The 20,662-nt window shown below is 41.1% G+C and overlaps 1 protein-coding gene across 2 annotated transcripts in view; it reads left to right on the plus strand.

The window, feature by feature from the left end:
• The window catches only part of LRBA (LPS responsive beige-like anchor protein), a 324,288-nt gene that overhangs the window by 283,492 nt on the left and 20,134 nt on the right, over positions 1-20,662 (plus strand). For both annotated transcript variants that reach the window (XM_054172464.1, XM_054172465.1), the window contains 5 exons: positions 1,942-2,031; positions 5,235-5,427; positions 8,028-8,090; positions 11,409-11,564; positions 15,659-15,826. In XM_054172464.1, the coding sequence (XP_054028439.1) occupies positions 1,942-2,031; positions 5,235-5,427; positions 8,028-8,090; positions 11,409-11,564; positions 15,659-15,826 (670 nt within the window). The remainder of the gene's footprint in view (positions 1-1,941; positions 2,032-5,234; positions 5,428-8,027; positions 8,091-11,408; positions 11,565-15,658; positions 15,827-20,662) is intronic.

Raw genomic sequence — 20,662 nt, forward strand, 5'->3', positions numbered from 1 at the left:
TGTATTTGAAGTACTTCAAACACTCTGCATCAATATGTGGTACCTTCTGTTTAGTATTCCTTTTCATACTGTTGACACTGTGTAAGAGAGTATAGTTTCTAGAGGTACAATTGGGAATTAAAGGAAGTACTGGATTTCATGGGTAAGACAAAATTCTGACTCCCTTTCAGTGCTGGAACCTGGGCTGTTTGGGAATGAAAGTTTCTCTTTTGATCGTAGGTCAGTATACAAGGAAGTTAACTTGAAGATTATTATTTCCTCATTTTCTCTATTCTATTTTCATCTTAAAAACAAAAAGAAGGCATAGGAGTTGTGCTTCAATGGTAGTTTTTTCATATTTGGTATGTGTGTGATGGAAAATAAATGGTAGATTGTCTAGACTGTAATTGGTCCTAAAGATTTTAATGAGCATAGAATAACAGACATCCAGGACCCTCAGCATTCTGTTCCTTCTGTATTCTTACGGTTCTACCCTCAGGGCAATACAGAGTTCCCATTTGCTAGTAAAAATATTCCACTCAGTCTCTAAGTATATGTAGGCAACTGCAACTCCTGTTCTGTTGAGTTCAGATGATTCAAAAGCCCTGCCTAATGTAATAAATGCAGGTCTTACGGATGGCATGTTTCCTGTCAGATGGAGGATGATTATGTTTTGATGGTCTTAAGGCCTGGGATGTAGTCTACTTTTGGTTTTGTTAGCTCTGTAAGAGGAAGGCGTTGTCCATCCTATAATAGCCTTTATTATTATCTAAAAATAGTTGTTCGTAAGAATAAGATCAGCATAAGTCCAGTGTCCCAAAGATTTTAATGGGTGGCTAAAACAGAACAGCAACCCACAGCAAGTGCAAGGTCAGTTTGCTCACTTTAGTCATAGTGGAAGCAATTTAAGCTGAAGATCTTTCTGCAGTATTAGCCTGGTTCTGTGGGGAGTGTGGGGTCCTGGCTGACAACAAGAACATGTTGCCTTTTGGCTGCTTGATTTTCTCTCTAACCCCGTGGGCCAGTAGCTGGCAGCATGGAAAAGAAGTTGGATATGTACAACATGACATTATAGTTGCAAGCTGGAGCAGAGAAGGTTCCATGTGAACAGAAGGAAAAAGCCTTTTTTGCTGTGAGGGTGACAGAAGACTGTGGAGCAGGCTGCTCAGAGAGGTTGCAGAGTCTCCATCTCTGGAGACATTCCAAACCCATCTGGACACACTGCTGTGTGACCTGCTCTAGACAATCCTGCCCTAGCTAGGGGGTTGGACTGGATGAGCTTCTGAAGCCCCTTCCAACCCCTGATGTTCTGTGATGGCTAGGCAACAGGTATACACCTCTGAGATGGTATTTTCCCCTATGCCCTGTGAAGAAAGTGCTAAAACTTGGTGCTGAAGATACAGAGAAACCTTTAAAAAGATTTGTTGCATTGTCTTAACATTTTCCTTCAGCTACATTTAGTATGAGTCTTCTTGTGGGTAGTTTAGTGCATTCTGAAGTTGTTTGCTGAATAAAAATGAGAATAGAAAAAGGCTTGGTGTTGCTTCCTAAGCAGCTAAGCAGGGAAGCTTCGATAGAAAGTGGAGCTCTTAGTACCTATGGAAACTTTGTAAAAGTGAACTTTTGTTCCAGAGTTATGATACAAACAGGCTAAGCTAGTGTTAGAAAGGAAAAATGGAGCCAATAAAAAGGGTTTCTGATTATAATAGCTTGTTTCTGTTTAATATCATTGAGCAGGATGAGGTTTTGCAGAGTTTCTCATGGAAATAGCATCCACAGTACTAAAATGATTACCTCATTCTTACTCCAGTGCCAAGCACTTAGCCCCACAGTGAACACACGGGGTTGATTTCAACATGAAACAAGCCAGAAGTGTGGAATGATATTTTCAGGTGACAGTTACGGTTCTACTGCCTGTAATTAGCACCTCTTAACATGCAAACCTGCCTGTGCCTTTCCCAGGCTGTTGAAGCTCAAATACGAAGTTTTGGACAGACCCCTTCCCAACTGCTCATAGAACCACATCCTCCAAGAAGTTCTGCCATGCAGGTGGTAAGTACCAGCTTAACTCTTTGTGACCTGCCATCGTGGTCACTTCCTTTGCTATCTATCATCTCTGTGTTACAGAACCGGCCACTTCTCTTTGCTTTTATGTGGTGGTGGAGCTGCATGGTTAAACCCAGCAGATGGGTTACGACTCTGCAGGACTGGGAGTGTGTGCAGTGCCTAACTATCATTTTATTTATGGCTGGAAGGATTGTATTGACTTTTAGCACAGAGCCTTTTTGTCAGTGTCATCTAAAAACAGTTCTTCAGTTGATTTTGTTAATACCTGTACAGGTGAGGGACGACCATCATGGAGACAATTCAGTTAATCTTTGGCAGATTCCCCAAGAACCATGGATTTAGGAGGTGGAACTGCCTTGTCTTTTCCCCCAGGCATGGGTTTTCCCCTAAACCCAGGATTACTAGGAATTCATGAGCTGAAATTTACATAGCAAAGAATGTGACTAAATGTGTTTTGCAGTAAAGCTAGGGTGATAAAATCCAGGCAGCCAGAATTAACGTGCTTTCCCTTTTACCTCTACTTGTCTCTAATATAATTTTATTGTAGAAAGTATTATTTTATTGCCGATTGCTTTCCATATTGTGTTGTGTGCAGTTCTTGGATCTGAAGTATCATTTGTGTTGTCTCAGATCCAGAATTAATGTGTTAAGTGAAACCCTGACAAGTGGAGCAAATGATCTGCTAATTCACAAGTTTTTCAGAAAGTTACATTCCCTTGTTGTTAAGATGGACTTTTTACACCGAGAAGAAAAGACATTTTCTACTTGTGTGTTCTGTAAGACCTGTGTCCTGCTCAAGCCGAGGAAGGTTATTAGATTAAAAGCATATCTGGAGTGCAAAAGGTTTTAGAAAAACGACACCAAAAGCTGCCCTGTTTCTAAAGCAGCTTATAACCCTTGTGACGCACGAGTCAGACGGAGCTACCAGCCCTTCTCACGTGCCATGTGTTGTGCAAGAGACTCCTTAGCTGACTGTCCCCCTAGATCCCTAGCCTTGCTGCAGCCGGTACATGCACCACTGACAGCTGAGCTGTGGACATGCCTCTGCCCTGAGATCCCATGTAAGAGAGGGACAGAGCTGATGGTGCTGATTGTGATCTGCACCTCCCACGCAGAGTCCCAGGCTACTGCAGTGACTTGGCTGTGCAGCCAGTGGGGCTGTCTCTTTCCACACAGCCCTCTCAAGAGGGATGCTGGGCAGCCCTTCGTGCAGCCACACGTTGTGTCTGTGTCTGCCTCTCTGTTATGGTGCTGTGCACCAGTCACTTGTCCTCTACTGGGATTTGTTTCAGAGAGGAACTTGGGAAGTTGCATGTTGACATGTTTGTCAGACCCATTGTTGTATAGATAAATGTGATGCCAGGAGGCAGTTTCTGTTGTTGCATCATAATATTTTTCATGATGCTGAATTAGTAAAGATTTAGTACATTGCTAAAAAGTTAAGTTCTGTGAAGCTCACTGTAACTCCTGTGGATTTTTTTGACTGAGGTACACACAGCAAAAACCCTTCAGGTCTCCACTTGCGTTGACCAGTTTGTGGCCATGGATATATTCTAACACCACTAGATTAAGCGGTTTTAAAAGAGGGATTCCTGGAACCGAAAGATATTAAGGATATTTTCCCTGCCACACTTCTGAATTATTTCTAGTCCTGTGGTTTACTGAGTTTTCTGTTTTCATGTGTGTGTGTGCATGTATGCATGAGCAGAGCAGGATTGAAAGCTACCACGTGCTGTGTTAAGTGCACAAGCCATAATATACACCAGGTGTAGTAATTAGCAGTCACACGAAGGCTGCCTATTTGTCTGCTTTTGCTGCTGTTGCTGTATCCCCTTGTGTTTTCCACCATCAGATAGCTGGATTTAATTGAGGCCACATCAGATGAGGCATTACTGACACCTTTAATTGAATGAGCATCCAGGGAGGATTAACTCATAATATTGATTGGCTTTTAGCCACTTTCTCAGAAGGGTGTCTGGGTAGCTTATTAGTTGCTTTTATTTACACCTTTATGCAAAGACTGTAAATAGGAATTCATAGAGCAATATGTTTTTCTAAGTACTCTTAATAACTTTTTAAAAAGGAGTGATAATAAAAATGCAAATGCATTTAATGTCTTTATTAGTTCTGTATAAATATACATTAAATGTATGCACTTACATGCACATGTATGTAATGAAATATTGCAGGTGGAGAGGAGCCAAGAACACTTCATTAGTGTTCTAATTCAGTTATTAGAAAATTACAAATACTAGAGCAACATGGCTACTGGTGACTGGGATGGTTTATTTCTACATCCAGCAGAGTTCTCTTTTTTTCAGGTGCACCACACAATCACAAACACATTCAGTTTTGCTTTCCCTCCTTTCGTCTGACATCCGCAGCTAAGCTCCTCGCTGTTTTGTTATGGTGTTGTCAGAGAGCTTAGTTTAAAAGTTATTAAACTTTTCAACTTATTAAAAAACCCCACAAAACACCAAACTAAAAATTATTATGCTGAAAATGAGAGTCTGGATTCATTCCTTCCCTTTGGTATTTCTAGAAACGAGGCAGGATAGTGTCTGTAATCACGTCCACTTTATATTCTTTACAACTGCCTTTAATTATGTTTGTCCTTTGAAACACATTCACAGTGAAGTCTTCTACTTTACATTCATCAATCTTACTTTTGTACACCAGAATGTACACAGAGCATATATCTTGTGTATGTGTGTATCTGTTTAATTTAATGTTCATGTTCTCCGCTGGCTTGTAAGGAATTGCTGTCTGCCAGTGTACTGCAACTTGAGACAATCTCTGGGAGCAGGAATTTATTTTGCTCGCTTGGTGTTTTTGTTCCCTCCTAGTTTGGCATTGCTTTCCCTGATGTTCTATCTCTGCAGATACGAAGGAGAATTCTTTTGGCAGAGATAGGTGATTGGAAACTTTTCCTTTAGTGCGCTGTGATCTATAGCAAAGTCTGAAAGAGACACTCTATGTTCAGCAAAGCCCACAAATAAACAGTATAGCTGGTTTCTCTACCTAAAATAGTGCAAGCCTGTCCACTGTTGCTGCTTTTGCTTTTCACTGCAGCTGCTACTGATCTTGTATGTTTTAATGCAATCTTCCTTCTCTTGTCCTGTCTTCTTTTCTCCTCCCCATGTTTTCTTTTCCCATGTATTTGGGTTCTTGTTGTGTGCACTCAACAGTATCTCCTCCTGCAGAGTCCGTTGATGTTCACAGACCAAGCTCAACAGGACGTTATCATGGTTCTAAAGTTTCCATCCAACTCTCCTGTCACTCATGTAGCAGCCAACACCCAGCCTGGTCTGGCCACTCCTGCTGTGATCACAGTTACTGCAAACAGGCTATTTGCTGTAAACAAGTGGCATAATCTTCCTGGTAAGTAAATTGAACTAAGTAGCATAAGAAGCCACTGCCATGGATCAGTACTTCTGTAGCAAGTTTTGAAACAGACAATAGATGTGTTTTAAACTTAAAGTATGAAGAGTGAGTCCAGGCTATTGGCACAGCCTGCTTTTGACCTGTGGACTTAGTCTCTCCTTAAAAAGAGGGCTATTGTGTGGTAAGATGTGTAGCATGCAAAAGATGGTCACAAGAGTATCCAGGTTTCCAGGCTGTCAGGCATTCTGCAAGCACATGACCACTGTATCAGGATAAAGTCACACTCTTCCTCTTCAGTTTGTTTGTCAGATAGAAGCCTGAACCAAATCATGTCAAAGCCAAGTTATAAGGCATGTAGAACTTGCTGTCTTTTACTGTCTATAGTCACCATATTTTGATATTAAAGTCATCTTTTAGAAGATAAAATACCCTAGAAGCCTGTAGCTTCTGTAACTCAAACATCCCAAAGTTAACTTGTGTGTTTGTTAATGTGAAAGCTGCACAACTTATCCCTCTACATAGCACCCAATCAATTTTCGTTTACAAATGTGTTGGAATTGAGGAGCAGAGTAATTATCTTCTCAGTTCTAATACTGTCTAATCTTAAAGGCAGTCATCCTCCTTTCCCTGACTCAGTCTCAGGTCCAAGCCCTGAAGGGTTCTTTATTTGGTCAGAGCCTTTTCAAGAAAGGGGAAAAAAACAAGCTTCTACTGAAATGATTTAAACAGAAGATTTTTACATCAGGGTAATACTCACATCACTGAAATTCCTGCTGAGAAATCCGCACCCATGGTCCTCGGTTACGTTTTTGAAAAGAGCCAGACAACTCCTCCACTTTTCCCTAATTCTTACAAATTACCTCTCAGCATTGTACAAAGAGAAACATCTATCTGTTATTTCATCCACCCAAGAAATGCTTAAAAAGAAAAGGGGGAAGGAGAGGGCTAGGGAGGCTTGTCTAGATAACACATTGTGAGCAAGAACTGTTACAGGGCTCTTCACATTTGTTTCAAAGGGGGATGGCAATGTGCTCTGATAGCTTGGATATGTGACCTTGGGCACAGAATATTCAAAGCTTTTGTAAAAGATAGCCTTTGTGGGCATACAGCAGTATGGGGGCAAAAAGGTTCTGAAATTACAGGAGTTGGTTTTTAATTTCTTCCTGTGTGTGCTTTTTGATGATCTGTGAGCAAACAACCAGTTGCTGGGTGCAGTAATCGACTGGAGTTGAACAAAACCTTCAGATTTTGGTTTATCCCTCACCTGTGAATGGTAATCATTTACTGTTTATTTTAAATTTAAAGGCATTTTACACTTGTCTTGCCTTTATAAATTGAACCTACAGTTGAAGCCAAGCAAAACCCAACCAAACACCACCAAAATCCACCTCACCCCACCTCTCTGAGAGCACAGTGATCAGCTGCAGGCTGATATCTGGGTCCATACCATGGATACTCTTCACTATGGTTGCTTTCAAACCTTATACCAAAAAGGATTACAGAGGGGCAAGTATCATTACTGCTCCATATTCCCTGCTGTGGGTTTGGCATTGTCTTTACTAATGAGGCATCATGTTCCAAAAGTTAAGTTGCCAAGTGACCAGTTGCCACTGATGTGTAATGAAAAGCCTCATTCCTACTTTTGTGTATGAGTTTGGTGGCTTTGCTGCCATCTGATGGCACCGGTATCCAGCAGACTGCCTCCATTTTGTCATGTGGGTTTCACTTTTTGTTCTGCATTACGTTGCTTGCAGCAGAACCTTGACTTCTCAATTCCTTATGAAATCTTTCTGCTGATACTAATTTCTATATTAAGCTGTGGAGAGTAGACAGAAAGAGCAGAGGTGTAACTATTCAACCGTTAGCTTTTGTTCCACCTCCAAGAATGCCTTGTTGGCTGTTTAAGGAGTGGGGAAGGGGGAATTCTGCTTGTTTGTTTCTAGTGAGACTGGGTGGGGGGAAAGGCACTTTTGTAAAACTGAAGGAAAATTCAAGAGGTAAGTAAATATTTTAGCAGTATGCCAGGTGCCCAGATGAAATGTAGGTCAGCAGAATTCCTTATTAAATCCTATGCAAACTTGCAAAGAAATGGGTTTGGTGATGGATGAATCCTCAAATACTGGGTGACTCTGAGATTTCCCTCTCTGCATCACAACCTGACTTTTAAAGAAAAATGTCCTTTGTGCTTCGCTTGTTCAAAGCCACGCTCTAAAAAGTAAAGAGGGAAACAGTATTTGCTACAGTCAGCAGATGGCTGTCACATTTTGTTTTCGGTGCTCTTTACCACTTAATTTTGTTTTGTTGCGACAGGAGAGGTTGCCAGTAAAGCATCTGCTGGAGCTTATGGCTCAGGACCGGAGCTGCTGCTGATGGCACACGCTCAGAGTAGCACTAATCTAAAATAAATGTTTAATAAGCAGCCTGTGAAAGCACCTGGAATTTAATTTCTCTTTCTTTTGTTAATTTTAAATTCAATTGATGCAGAAGAATCTTGGATAGTTGCAAGCCAACAGGCGTAGCTTTGATTTATCACACGTGTGTGGCTTCACATATTTAAATAAATGCAGAGTTCTAAAATCTCCTTTCCTGAATTCCAGCTCATCAAGGTGCTGTACAGGACCAGCCTTACCAGCTGCCAGTGGAAATCGATCCTCTCATAGGTCTGTCATTTCCTTCTCTCTTTGCGATTCATTAAGCTCTGTATGGTGGCCCTGAAGTGTAGATTACGGTTGTTTTTCACTTGCTGGTTGCTGGGAATGGAATTTTCCTGATAAACCATTTGCATGCAAATTGGAATGCAATGAGCTGTGGCTATGCTGGTATTTCATCAACTCCCCCTCGTTGGTTTGCCTAATTTGAACAGGCCTAGGACGCGTGTCAGTGAAAATTAATATGGATGCTGTAATAATGTGTGATTGAGAATGTGCATGAAGTACTGTCAGGGTAATATTGGATCTTTTCATCACTCAGACTTGTTGATGAGCAGGAGCGAGGCACATTGTGATGAATTGGTGCACTGGTAATGTGATGGAGCTCCTTTGCTGAGGAAATTTTCATAATAACAGTGGGGTTCTTAACTGCACTGTGTTGTGAAAAATAAAACCAGGGTGCCAGGGCTTCATCGTTAAAGGAGATCAATCGTTTCTTCATGGACCTGCTGTTCAGGCTGAGGGGATTCATGTGTAATTGCAGAGCGGTCTCAGAGTTGAAATATATGGCCCACTCTGGTTTAGTGTTGAGGTATTAGGATTCATTTTTCAGGGGGATGGCACCATGAGTTAAATATGGGTATGTTTTCCTTTTATTGGAAAGGGGTGGAGGAATGTCTCTCCCTTATTTAAAGGCTCAATGTAAGAGATTCCATTAATGACTTCTTATTGTGGAGTTTTATTAGTTTATATGGAGCTGATTTTTCTGTTAGCATGGCTAGAGTTTGGTCAGTTCTTTCATTACTGACCCAGCTTTGGGGAGTGTAAACTTGGACTGTAATTCAGGAGCCTGCAGCATGGCAGGTGGAACCTTAAACATTATCCAAAAAGAAAAGCTTCAGCAACCTAACCCCAAAATACCAACCAGTTGTAGGACAGTTCACAGGGACAGACAATTCCACCCTGACCCCAATTCTATTGGGCTTCAAACCTATCTTGGCATTTTCAGCTACCCATTCCAGGATGGTAGTTTAAGAGAAAAAGAATCAGAGTCACCCAGTTAGAGAAGCATGGAAAAATGAGAGCAAAAATGCCCTTGCCTGGATGGGTTGGAATGACAGGTCTGTCCAACAGTGGAAATCCATTTCCATACCAATATAGATAGCACAGTAGGAACTGTAGGCACTGATACAGACTGTTACTGGGTAAGCTCAGTGGTAGTTAGATCAGGAACAGGGTGGGAGTATCAAACCATTTGAGAGAGCAGCTCTCAAAGCTCTTCAAATCAATTCCCATCCAAATAATGCAGTAGTTACAGTGAGGAGGACGTGTGCTGTAACTCTGCTTTCCATCCTGAAAGAGATTTGATGCAAAAAACTTTTGGAGCAGGAAGTGTGTATTCTGCTTTAAAACCTGCAGTTGAGCAGATCTTAAAAACATAAAGAAACCTCACAGCAAAGCATCCCAGCAGAATCCCATTGAGGCTGCCTGGTGATTTCTCTACACATTGTGAGGAATATTAGGAAGGAAACAAACTTGTTATGTTCATTTGCATCTTACCTAATTTTAAAGTATCATTCTATTTTCAGCTTTGCCTTTACAAAATACTTTGATTTTTGTTTGGTATAAACACCCTTAAAATTAAAGAAACTGTTCTGAAAAATGGTGTAATGTTCTCTTCATACAATGGAGCTCAAGTCTGTTGAATCTGTTTGAGGTCAAATAGTTCTCAAATCAGCCTTGTGATTACAAGGACATAGTTTGAAAGGTTTAAGGCTTTCTTTGTCAGAGTTAAGTAGCATCATTGAGTCAAAGCAAGACATTATGTAGATAATATTAAAGGTTTTAAATTGTGGCTAGACACATTTACCTAGAAATGGCACCTAAGAGGACCACAAAATTACACTTTCATGGTTATAGCAGGAATCTTGTTGCTGTCTTAGTCATAAGAAGGGATTCCTGCTGTCCAGTTGCACAGGAAGATGTAAACCAGCACATAGATCCTAGGCTTCTGCTGGAGGTGAAGTTTTTTGAGGCTCTTGCCCATGCTGAATGTCTCAGTTGGCAGGTTTTTGGGGGGTTATTTGCTATTGTTTTGTCACACAGAACACTTCAGTGTGCATTTATAATACATTGTTGTTACTCTGTTACTCTTCTAGTGGTCCCAACAGCAGCCAAGGACCTGTTACATGTTGCCTGCAAAGCAAGTGGCAGTACCTTGCTAAATTATTTGCTACCCATTTGAGTCAGATGGGTTCACATTGTAAGCGTAGTGTGAAAGCAGAAGTAAATGAAAGCTTGATACAGAGTAAATGGAATAAGGCCAAGGCTTAGAGGATAGCGAGTCTGTGAGAATGGAGGGGTGTAAAAGAAGAAAGAGTGAAGGATAGCACAAGGTCAGGACAGAGAGGTATGGACGACCACCTGGAATGGAAGCAATGGTGCTTTGAGTAGTTGGAGACAAACCAGGACAAGAAGAACTTAATTGCCTGAGATGGGAGTCCCTTAAGGAACAAGGCACTTAAGAAGTTCTTACAGTGTAGGATTTTCATGACATGTATCTGTAGGAACCCACATACACACACATATATATATATATATATATGCACACACATCAATTATTAAGGACAAAATATAATATGAAAAATGTGTTAATTCGTCAATTTGTGTCCTGTCTGTGGGTTCAGGGTGTGAGATTATCTGGGGAAACAAACCAGCAGGTGATCAAAGTAGGGTAGAGATTTTCTCTCAACCCTAAAGGAAGTTGTGGAGATAAACTGCTTAATCTTTCTGTAGGGCTCAAACAAATGCAAAATGCTCCTGATGATTACTGGAGTTTGCTTGGTTGTTTTTAAAACATTACAGTGCTTGCAATGAAATCCAGTTGGGTATGATTCTGAAATCATAATTCCACTGTCTGCTGCATCTGAGCCACTATAGAGCATATTTACATTTGTACTTTCTTATAATTACATTCCCTTTGTTTGCTCCTGAATTGTTTGTTTCCTGTGCTGGGAAAAGGGGGGAAGGAGCTTATTGCATTTTTATGAATCGTTCCTTTTTGCAATCTTTCTTTTATATTTGTCAGCTGCATTTGACTTAAGGAAAGAATTTCTTCTAGTTTAGAATATATACTACAAGGAATTAGCATTGTTCCCAGAAGTGTAATGAGTATTTTATAGTAAAAGCAGAAAGAAAATTTCCCTGCCACGAAAAGCACCTCACAGCAGTGAGGAATAGTTTCAGGTGTGAATGGAAGCTTCTGAAATGTGCTTTTGTTCTGTGAGCGGGGATGCTACAACGTCATGATCTGTGTGTTTTTCTGTTCAGCCAGCAATACAGGGATGCACAGAAGGCAAATCACTGACCTTTTAGACCAAAGCATTCAGGTTCACTCCCAGTGTTTTGTCATCACCTCTGACAATCGTTACATCCTGGTCTGTGGCTTCTGGGACAAGAGCTTCCGAGTTTATTCGACTGACTCAGGTAAGGCATTTGTAAGGTACAAGAGTAGCCTAAAAGAGTTCCTATCCGCCATCAATCTACTGTTTCAAGTAAAGAAATAATGGGGAGGGAGGGAGAAGAAACTGGAGGCTGTGTTTATTCTCCCATAATGATATTTGTCAAATCTTTTCTTAGCTGCTGCTGCTGTGCATTGTATGCTCTCATTTCCCTGCAATGGCAGTGAGCTCTTGTTTAGCCATGGCACCACTCTCCCAAACTAGACGACAAACATTCCTCTTCTTACTCTGCTGTTTCCACAAGGAAATGAGTTTTTATGATGCTTTGCATACCAAGAGAATTAATTGTTCTTAGAGTACTTACTTAAATTCAGCTCTAGTTGGTTTTCAGCACCAGGGAATTGTTTTGGAGGAAATAGGAACAAGCACCACAGAATAAGAGCAGAAGTGAAGTCTTGAAAACTGGTGAAAGAATACTTCTGAAAGCCTTTGAAAGCTGTTCTATAACAGAAAAATTGATGTGGAGCCACTGAATTTTTTTCTATAACGTAAACTGATCGATATAATGGGCAGCAGTTAAATTAGTCTGTCAGCTGGCCTGTATCCAAACTGTTGAAGTCATGCCTGTGTCATGCTAAACAGAGAAGAATCTTTCAGTGTAAGAGCTACAGGAATTTAAAAAAAAAAAAAAAAGTTACGATTTTTTTCCCTTTCATTATCTGATAATGGAAATAGCAACCTCACTGCCAGGTGCTTCTCTGGGATTAATGACCCGGTGTGCTTAATGTGTGCGTACCACCGAGCTTTCCAGGAGGTTATTAATCCCTGAGGAGTATCCTACATGTTTGTCATCATTTCTTAAATATATTAGTTAATAGTGTTTGTCACACTTGGCAAACCAAAATGTTTAAGGAAAGGGGATGGTCTGTAATGAAAATCTGTTAAGAGTAGAGCTTGTGGCATGTTTTAGCATATCTGTCATGTGTGCAATTTAAAGCCTTAAGTATAAAGGAAAAGTTCCATTTGCTTCATATTGACTGCCTGTGATTCGTTACACAGACAGTTTGTTAGACCCTTCTCCCCTGAATGTTCTCATTGACAAAAATAAATGTGCATGGGACTGTGGGTTTAAAGGAGATCTTCAGAAAAGTTCTCTGGCAGTAATAAATACTCGGTGTGTATTGCTGATTTGTAGAATCAAGAGATTCTATAAATGGAATCGAGAACTGATTCTCTTACGTCAAAGGATGTATTTTACATTACGTCTATGGTCCTGCTCTGGCAGGGGGGTTGGACTTGATGCATCTCTTTGGGTCCTTTCCAACCTGTCATCCTGTGATCCTGTAAACTTGCATGATGTTGGTAGCTGTGTCCTGTACCAATCTGAACTACAGATACCTCATGGAGTTCTGTCCTCTATAAGTCAGATACACCAGGCATCTCATTACTGCTGTAGCTAAGTATGGTATAAACCAAAGTACAATTGTCAAAATAGCTGCACATTTGTCTTCTGCATGTCTCCTGTTTGTCAGCATAGCTGAACAAGAGCCAGGTTGTGCCCAGGTGGCCAGCAGCATCCTGTTCTGGATCAGTAATAGTGTGGGCAGCAGGACCAGGCAAGTGATTGTCCCCTGGACTCGTTACTGGTGAGGCCACAGCTTGAGTTCTGGGTTCAGTTTTGGGCCCCTCACTACAAGAAGGACGTTGAGGGGCTGGAGCATGTCTGGAGAAGGGCAATGATGCTGGGGAAGGGTCTGAAGAACAGGGCTGGGGAGGAGCAGCTGAGGGAACTGGTCGTGTTTAGCCTAGAGAGGAGGAGGCTGAGGGGAGACCTTGTTGCTCTCTAGAGCTGCCTGAAAGGAGGCTGGAGCCAGGTAGGGGTTGGTCTGTTCTCCCTAGTAACAAGTGATAGGACAAGAGGAAATGGCCTCAAGTTGCACCAGGGGAGGTTTAGGTTGGATATTAAAAAACTTCTTCTCTGAAAGGGTTCTCAAAGCCTGGCCCAGGCTGCCCAGGGAGGTGGCTGAATCCCCCATCCTGGAGATGTTTGAAAGAGGCAGAGATGTGGTGATGAGGGACATGGTTTGGCACCAGCCTTGGCAGAGTTGGAGAATGTTTGGACTCAATGATCTTAAAGGTCTTTTCCAACTGAAAAAACATCTCTGGTTCTGCAGAACTCTATCTTAAATGAAGCAAATTCAGATGTGGTTAGTGTTGCTTCTAATTAAAAGGAGAATATAGTAGTGAAATAGTTGTGCTGAACTTGGCAGAAGAGCAAGGGCAAAAGATGGTGTGGTCAGTAATGCTTAATGGCATGTGGTCACAAGTGTTAAACTCAATTATATTTTAGCACTTCCACAAATAGGAATCCTTTTTGTTGGACTGTGGGGTTGTTTGGGCTGGTTTGTTGGGTTTTGGTTGTAGGAGAACTCGTGGCTTCTCAGCACAGCCCGGCAGAAGCACAATAAACCCTTCCTCCAGCAGTGGGAACAATTTCTAGACAACATTTTATTTTCAGTAGTGTGGAGTCTCTGGTCTCATTTTCCTTTTAATTATTTGTAGCACAGCTGTCAAATAAAACATTAGCTGGAAAACTTGTTCTGTCAGAAAGGAACATCAGAGTGCCTGTGGTCGAGTTTGATAGTACTGTGTGGAGAGGACAAGTCAATGGAAACAAACAAAAGTGTTGAGGAACTCTTATGAGATTAATGATTTTTATTTTTGTTTACTCCTATGAAAGAGCCCAAGCTTGTTTCTTGTGATGATGGAATTGATTGAGCCTTGGCTGCACAGTAACAAAGTGAAACTAGCAAGGTGCTGCAGCTCCAGCAACCACTGACAAACAAATTGCCTTGAAACATGTTTGATTTCTAGAACAGAGCCCATAAACAAAGAATATAATTGAAGGAGAAATCTCTATAACTCAGTGATGTTTATGGCATAAACTTGTGTTCTCAAAGCATAAATCACCTCAGGTAGTTGAATACCTTGGGCTATACAACTGAAAAATTCATCACGGAATTAAATTGTTCTCATAGCCATGGAATTGACACCTGGAGTTTGCAGGGGGACTCATGCACTGGGTGAGATGGTTTTGTGTATTGCCACATCAGGAGATTTGCATCTGTACTGTTTCTTCCACCAGTAAACTGACCTCAAACTTGCCTTAAAAGAGAGTCTGGTTATGTTTCCTGCCTGTAAACTGGATGTCAATTTATAGAATTAAAAAAATCCTTCTGAAATGATTGGCCTTTGGATAAATCTTTGGACTGTAAATATGTTTTGTATGGACTGCATACAGTACTTCACTTTTAAATACATTTCCACCTTATCAGGAAAAAGTAAAGTATTCTCCACTATAGTTCATAGAACGGCTTGGGTTGGAAGGGGCCTTAAAGCTCATCCAGTTCCAACCCCCTGCCATGGGCAGGGACACCTCCAGCAGCCCAGGTTGCTCAAAGCCTCTTCCAACCTGACTTTGAACACTTTCAGGGAGGTTACACCCACAGCCTCCCTGGGCAACCTGTTCCAGTGTCTCCCCACCCTCATTGTAAGAAATTTCTTCCTAATCTCCAGAGTAAATCTCCCCTCTTCCAGTTTAAAGCCTCTCCTTGTGTCACTCCAAGCCCTTGTCAAAGTCCCTCCCCAAGTCTCCCATAGCCCCTTCAGGTACTGGAAGGCTGCCCTAAGGTCTCCTCCTTTTCTCATCTCTCTGCCTGTCCTCATAGAGGAGGTTCTCCAGCCTTCTGATCATCTTCAGGGCCTCCTCTGGATCTGCCCCAGTAGGTTCATGTGCTTCTTGTGCTGGGGATCCTATAACTGCACGCAGTACCCCAGGTGGGGTCTCACAAGAGCAGAATAGAGATGGAGAATCCCCTCCCTTGTCCTGCTGGTCACTGCTTTTGATTCTTTTGGGAACTTGTTTTTAATGAATGAAATATTTCTACAGTATTCTATCATAGTATCATAGTACCAGTCAGGGTTGGAAGGGACCACAAGCATGATCTAGTTCCAACCCCCCCTGCCATGGGCAGGGACACCCCACACTAGATCAGGCTGGCCAGAGCCTCATCCAGCCTGGTCTTTCATTTCTGAATCAAAGCATTTTATGTGTTTTAGGTAAACTGATGCAGGTAGTATTTGGACACTGGGATGTTGTCACCTGTCTTGCTCGTTCGGAGTCCTATATTGGAGGAAACTGCTACATTCTCTCAGGATCCCGAGATGCAACCTTGCTGCTGTGGTACTGGAATGGCAAAACCAACATCATTGGTGATAACCCAAGAGGTAAGCACAACCCAAGCAACCCAGGCACACCTTGGCTAAAAATGGCTTGAGTTGAATGCTTTGTGTGACAAATTTCTTCTCTAATACAAATAAACAATAGCTTCCTGGTCAGTTTCTTGTCTTGCAGTCCTCTTAAACTCGGAGTTTTAGGGGCCCACAATGACTCCTGTGTTTAGTAGTTGCCACTATGTGGCTTTGTGCAGTGACAGGCTTGAAGCCTGTGCTGGGAACTGGAATCTCACAGTACTATACATAGGCATAGACATGTATAGTAAAAGACAGTTTCTGCTTCAAAGAGATGGTAATCTGAAGGAGTTTAATTTTTCCCAGAAATAGCTTTCTCTAAGCATCTCTGTTCAGGCACTTTTTTTTTTTCAAAGAGCTGTTTCTGCTTAGTTCTGATTTTGTCAGGAATGGACAGCACCAGCAGACTTGTGGGGTTTTGAGCCCCTTTACTGCAACTGTGACTTCCATCTATTTGTGGGATGCTAGATATTTAAGTTGTGTGATGGCTTTTTGTATTTGAAGCTTATGATTTTTTTAAAATCTCAAAATACAGTTTATTTGTGCTTCCAGTGAGCATTATTCATTGGCATTCTGGATCCTCTGGAAGCTGATAATGTGCATCCTGTGGCACTGCACCTAGCCATGATGCCAGAGTAACTTCAACAAAACTACTCTAAAACCAGGAACACATTTTCCCTCCTTGCACAGTGCCTGTTGCCTCTGCCAGCAGACCGCTGCTCTGGGCACCCATTACTTCACCAGTTGTATTTTATTTAGGTTCCTTTATCAGGTTTTGTTACTTCAGGAAGCACTGAGCTCTTGATCTCTGCACATATTCATGTTTAAGAGCGGTTCTTAATTCAAGCTGACAAGCCAGGTGGGCTGTGGCATATGTGATAAATTAGTGTTGGGGTTGATATTCTTTATCAAGGACAATTTTTTGGCCAACTGGACTGTATGGAAAATGTTTTTCCATTTTTGGTTTAGCAGAAGATATATGTTACTAAATTCCTCAATATTTACTTTCCACCATTTTAAACTTTTAAGCTGACTTATTAAAGCAGCTACACCTGGGCTGTCTCACTGTTCATTTTCTCCCTAACTACCCTCAAATACCAATGTAAACCAAATTTGATGAATTTAAATCTAAAAGATACAAAATTCCTACATGGGACACATCTGCTGGAAACTATTCTTCACAGAACAGCTTGATTACATTTAGGTCAAGCTGTTTTTCCCCCTCCCAAATTAAAACCTGAAATTCAAAAAATATTTCACTCTGCTCTTTGATCAAATGTGGAGGGTGTTTTTTCTTTCTAAATTAATTGTTTTTGAAAATGTAGAAGCATGGCAGTATGTCACTTCGGTGCACAGGCCTCTGCTGATACAGAAATGTTTCTGTGGACAGTTTCTGACCAAGCTGAGGAATAATTCACAGTAGAGCAGAGGAGCTGAAATAGTCCTGCCCTTTAGAATAGCCCTGAGCCATTCTGAGTTCACATTAATTAGCATAAGGTACTGTGGAGATGTAAAGTCACTTTGGATAACTTTGGGCATTTATTTTTCTCTCCTGGGCATGCTTTGGAGAGGTTGGGGAGGTAGGAAGAAGAGGATATAACCCTCCCCTTAAGACCCGTTGAAGCCCACGTCTGATCTGTATTACAAGGCTGACTTTTGCATGTTTGGAGGCTCAGATCTCGTAGCAAGGTAGCATTTGGGGGGGTGATGTTCTGCTTCAGGACCTGTGTTCCTGGGTAGGATGGTAGAACAAGTAGAGGTTGCTGGGAGAGGGCAGTGTGCTTGCAGAAAGATGCCAGGTTTTGCACTTTCTGGGCCTGATGGATTGGTGGTGGAAGGGAGGTGAGAAGTAGGGGGTTTAGGGAGGAACTAAGTGTGATGGGTGGAGAAAGAGATGAGAGGATTAATTTGCATGCAAATGGTGAGCATCACTTTCATATCTCTGAGCTTTGAAGCTCAAGTGGCAGCTCTTAGTGTTTGGACTTTTCCTAGTTGAGGGATTGCATTTTCCTTTGTAATCACAGAACCGTAGGAAGCTGGGCTGGCAGGAGCTTCGGCCACCTGATTTATTCTCTTTTCCCAAAGAAGGCTTAACTACACCAAAACCATTCTCCACTGATGTTTGTCCAACCTTCTGTTAAGAACTCTGGCTTTAGAAGCCCTACGGTTGGCAGTCTTTTCCCAGTGTATCCAGTTCTGGTATCCAGTTCTTTTCTGCAGCAGCAGTTGCATCCTGTCATTTCTTTTATATTCTTTGTTTGTGCATAGAACAGACTATCATTTCCTTCTTGCAACAATTCCAGTTATTTGGATTGCCATTAAATAAGCCAGATTTAACAAGCCAATCCTCTCTGTCTTTTGCCAGAAGTCATGTTTTTCTAGACCTCTGGTATTTTTTGATGTGTTCATCTCCTCTTCAGTTGTCTTCCTCAAAGCAGACCCAGCAATGCAGCCAAAGCCTTTGCAATAACAAGCAGAAAATAACCTGGTTTACAGACCAGTACTGCCCACATCCCTGTGGGCTATCTGTGCATTTCAAACCAGTGTGACAGTGTTCAGTCTGTAAGTATCAATTTCAGACTTCCTGAGACACCACAGTCTACTCAGTTGTTGCTCCTCCTCTGTTCAGTTCAGCCTTGTCTTTAAACATTCCAAATTGTGTATTTTAGACTTCCTCCAGTTTGTCAAACTCATGTTCGTGTTCTGTTTTGCTGTTTGGTTATAACCATATCTAGAAGGTCATCTCTAACTGTGGCTTAAGTATTAAAAATTGCCACAAAGCTGCTTGCTCCAGACACACTTGTTGCATTGCCTTGCCAACAAATGCCTTTGTAGTTAACACATTCAATTTTCTCCAATCCTCCTTCTCAATGATCCCTCACCTACACCTACCAGGGGGAGGCCAGTGGCATCACTGAATGCCAATCTGTGTCTTCAAAGTCGTTTGTGGGGTTTTTTTTTCCACTGTAATTAGTTTGTTTGGATTTATTTTCTTGGAGTGGAGGTTTACAGGTGTGAATTCAGTTGTATGAATATTGTTTATGCTTATAAAGTGGTTTATGCTTATACAACAGCAGGCATTTCCCTAGCTGTGATGAAGAGAACATGATTTCCTGCTCTTTTTGCACTGTATTCATAGACTATGAAGAGGTTGTTCTGGTGCTTTCAAAATACCTGCAGGTTTGTTCATAGTTACTTTTCAGTTTTCATATTTGGAAACCCAAAAAGATACCTAATTTAAAGATGTGATTTGCTTAATGAAATTAAGGCTTAGCTAATAACAGTATTCAGTCCTAATGAAATGTAGAGTCTGTGTAGAACTGCAGTACTACTGCTAATACTATTGTGATCTCTCCTGAGTTACTGCATTGATCTTCCTCACATATGTGAATAAAACAAATTATATTACCTCTTTTATGTCAGCCCATAAAGCCAGAAAATGTTACCCTCTGTACCTATCACATTTGCATGGTGAGGATCACGGGGGGGCTTTCATTGCCTAGCTTTGTATTTTTTAGAGGGTACTACATTCAGGTTTGCTGAAGTGTGTTCGAGAAATTAAGTGCTGCAGGTAGCTTGGCTGTGCAGCAGGGCACATGTGGAAATGTAAGCAGGTGATGTCATGCTTAAAAACCAGTTGTTATGGGGTTGGATTGAGGTCTAATGGAGAGCATTCACCAAACACTTAAATTATTGCTAACATGGAGAATATCTTCCTCAGTTACAGTTTTTTAAACCACCTAATATCTTTTATTATTATTGTTGTTGTTGTTGTTGTATTTTTGCTCCTCAAAAGATTCAACATTTAATTCCTAATTTCCTGTCTTGCCAAAGAACAGTCTAGTTGCTATCCAAGCTGCTTTTCAAAGAAACTATATTTCCCAGTTTTACTTTATATTAATCGCTGCAATTCCTAAATAACTATTTGAATACCTGAAACAATTTCTATTAATGAACATTTTATTCATTAACATGGAATTTTAATGATTATTTTAAAAGTAATACAAGACTAAGTATAATATTAATAATAAACAATAATCAACTAAAATACAACCTTATGGTCTTGAGCCTAGAGAAACCATTGGTTTTAATGATCTTGGTAACCACAGCAAAGGATAAAGTGTCTGTATTTCATCGACTGCTACGCACGTTGTTCAGTGTGAAAATGTATATTTTTCTAAGTGCTTGATAATTAATTATTTAATGCAGCCAATTTAACCTTTGAAAACATGGCCTGAGGAGCATCCCTGTGTTCATTGATTAAGGAGTAATGTCACAGGTAATAATTGCTTTGTCCTCAGACACACCGATCCTGTAAAGTTGAATGTCGTGCAGGTCTGCATCCACTTGTGCCGCTGTGCACAGTGAGCAGTCACACTGATTTCAAGCAGGGCCTGTCTGTGTTAAACTAGCTGCAAAAAAACTCTTTGCCTCCCTGCCCCATCCTCATCTTGAATTTACCTACATCTTGCTTCCCAAGTTGCTGCATGGTCTTGACTTTTTCAGTTTCAAATCCACTGCTTGTAGGGAGGGTAAGTTTCCACACTTCTAAAGAATGCTTATAGAATAAATATTTATGTGGAAGTTTATTTATTATTTCCTAGAAAATAAAAAATAATCAAATTTGGGTGGTGGTTTGCATAACAGCTCCTCTGCTGAATACATAATTGGCTGTAAAACAATCTCATCTGTCGGTGTTCCCTTTTGTAGCAGTAGGGGTATCCAAATGTCTGTAAATCAGTAGTCATGTTAGTAACAGAAACTCTGCTGTTATGGTCAGTTGTGGTCACACTGGGGTTTACTATTTTTAGC

This window comes from Dryobates pubescens, chromosome 24, assembly GCF_014839835.1.
Source record: "Dryobates pubescens isolate bDryPub1 chromosome 24, bDryPub1.pri, whole genome shotgun sequence".
Lineage (NCBI taxonomy): Eukaryota > Metazoa > Chordata > Aves > Piciformes > Picidae > Dryobates > Dryobates pubescens.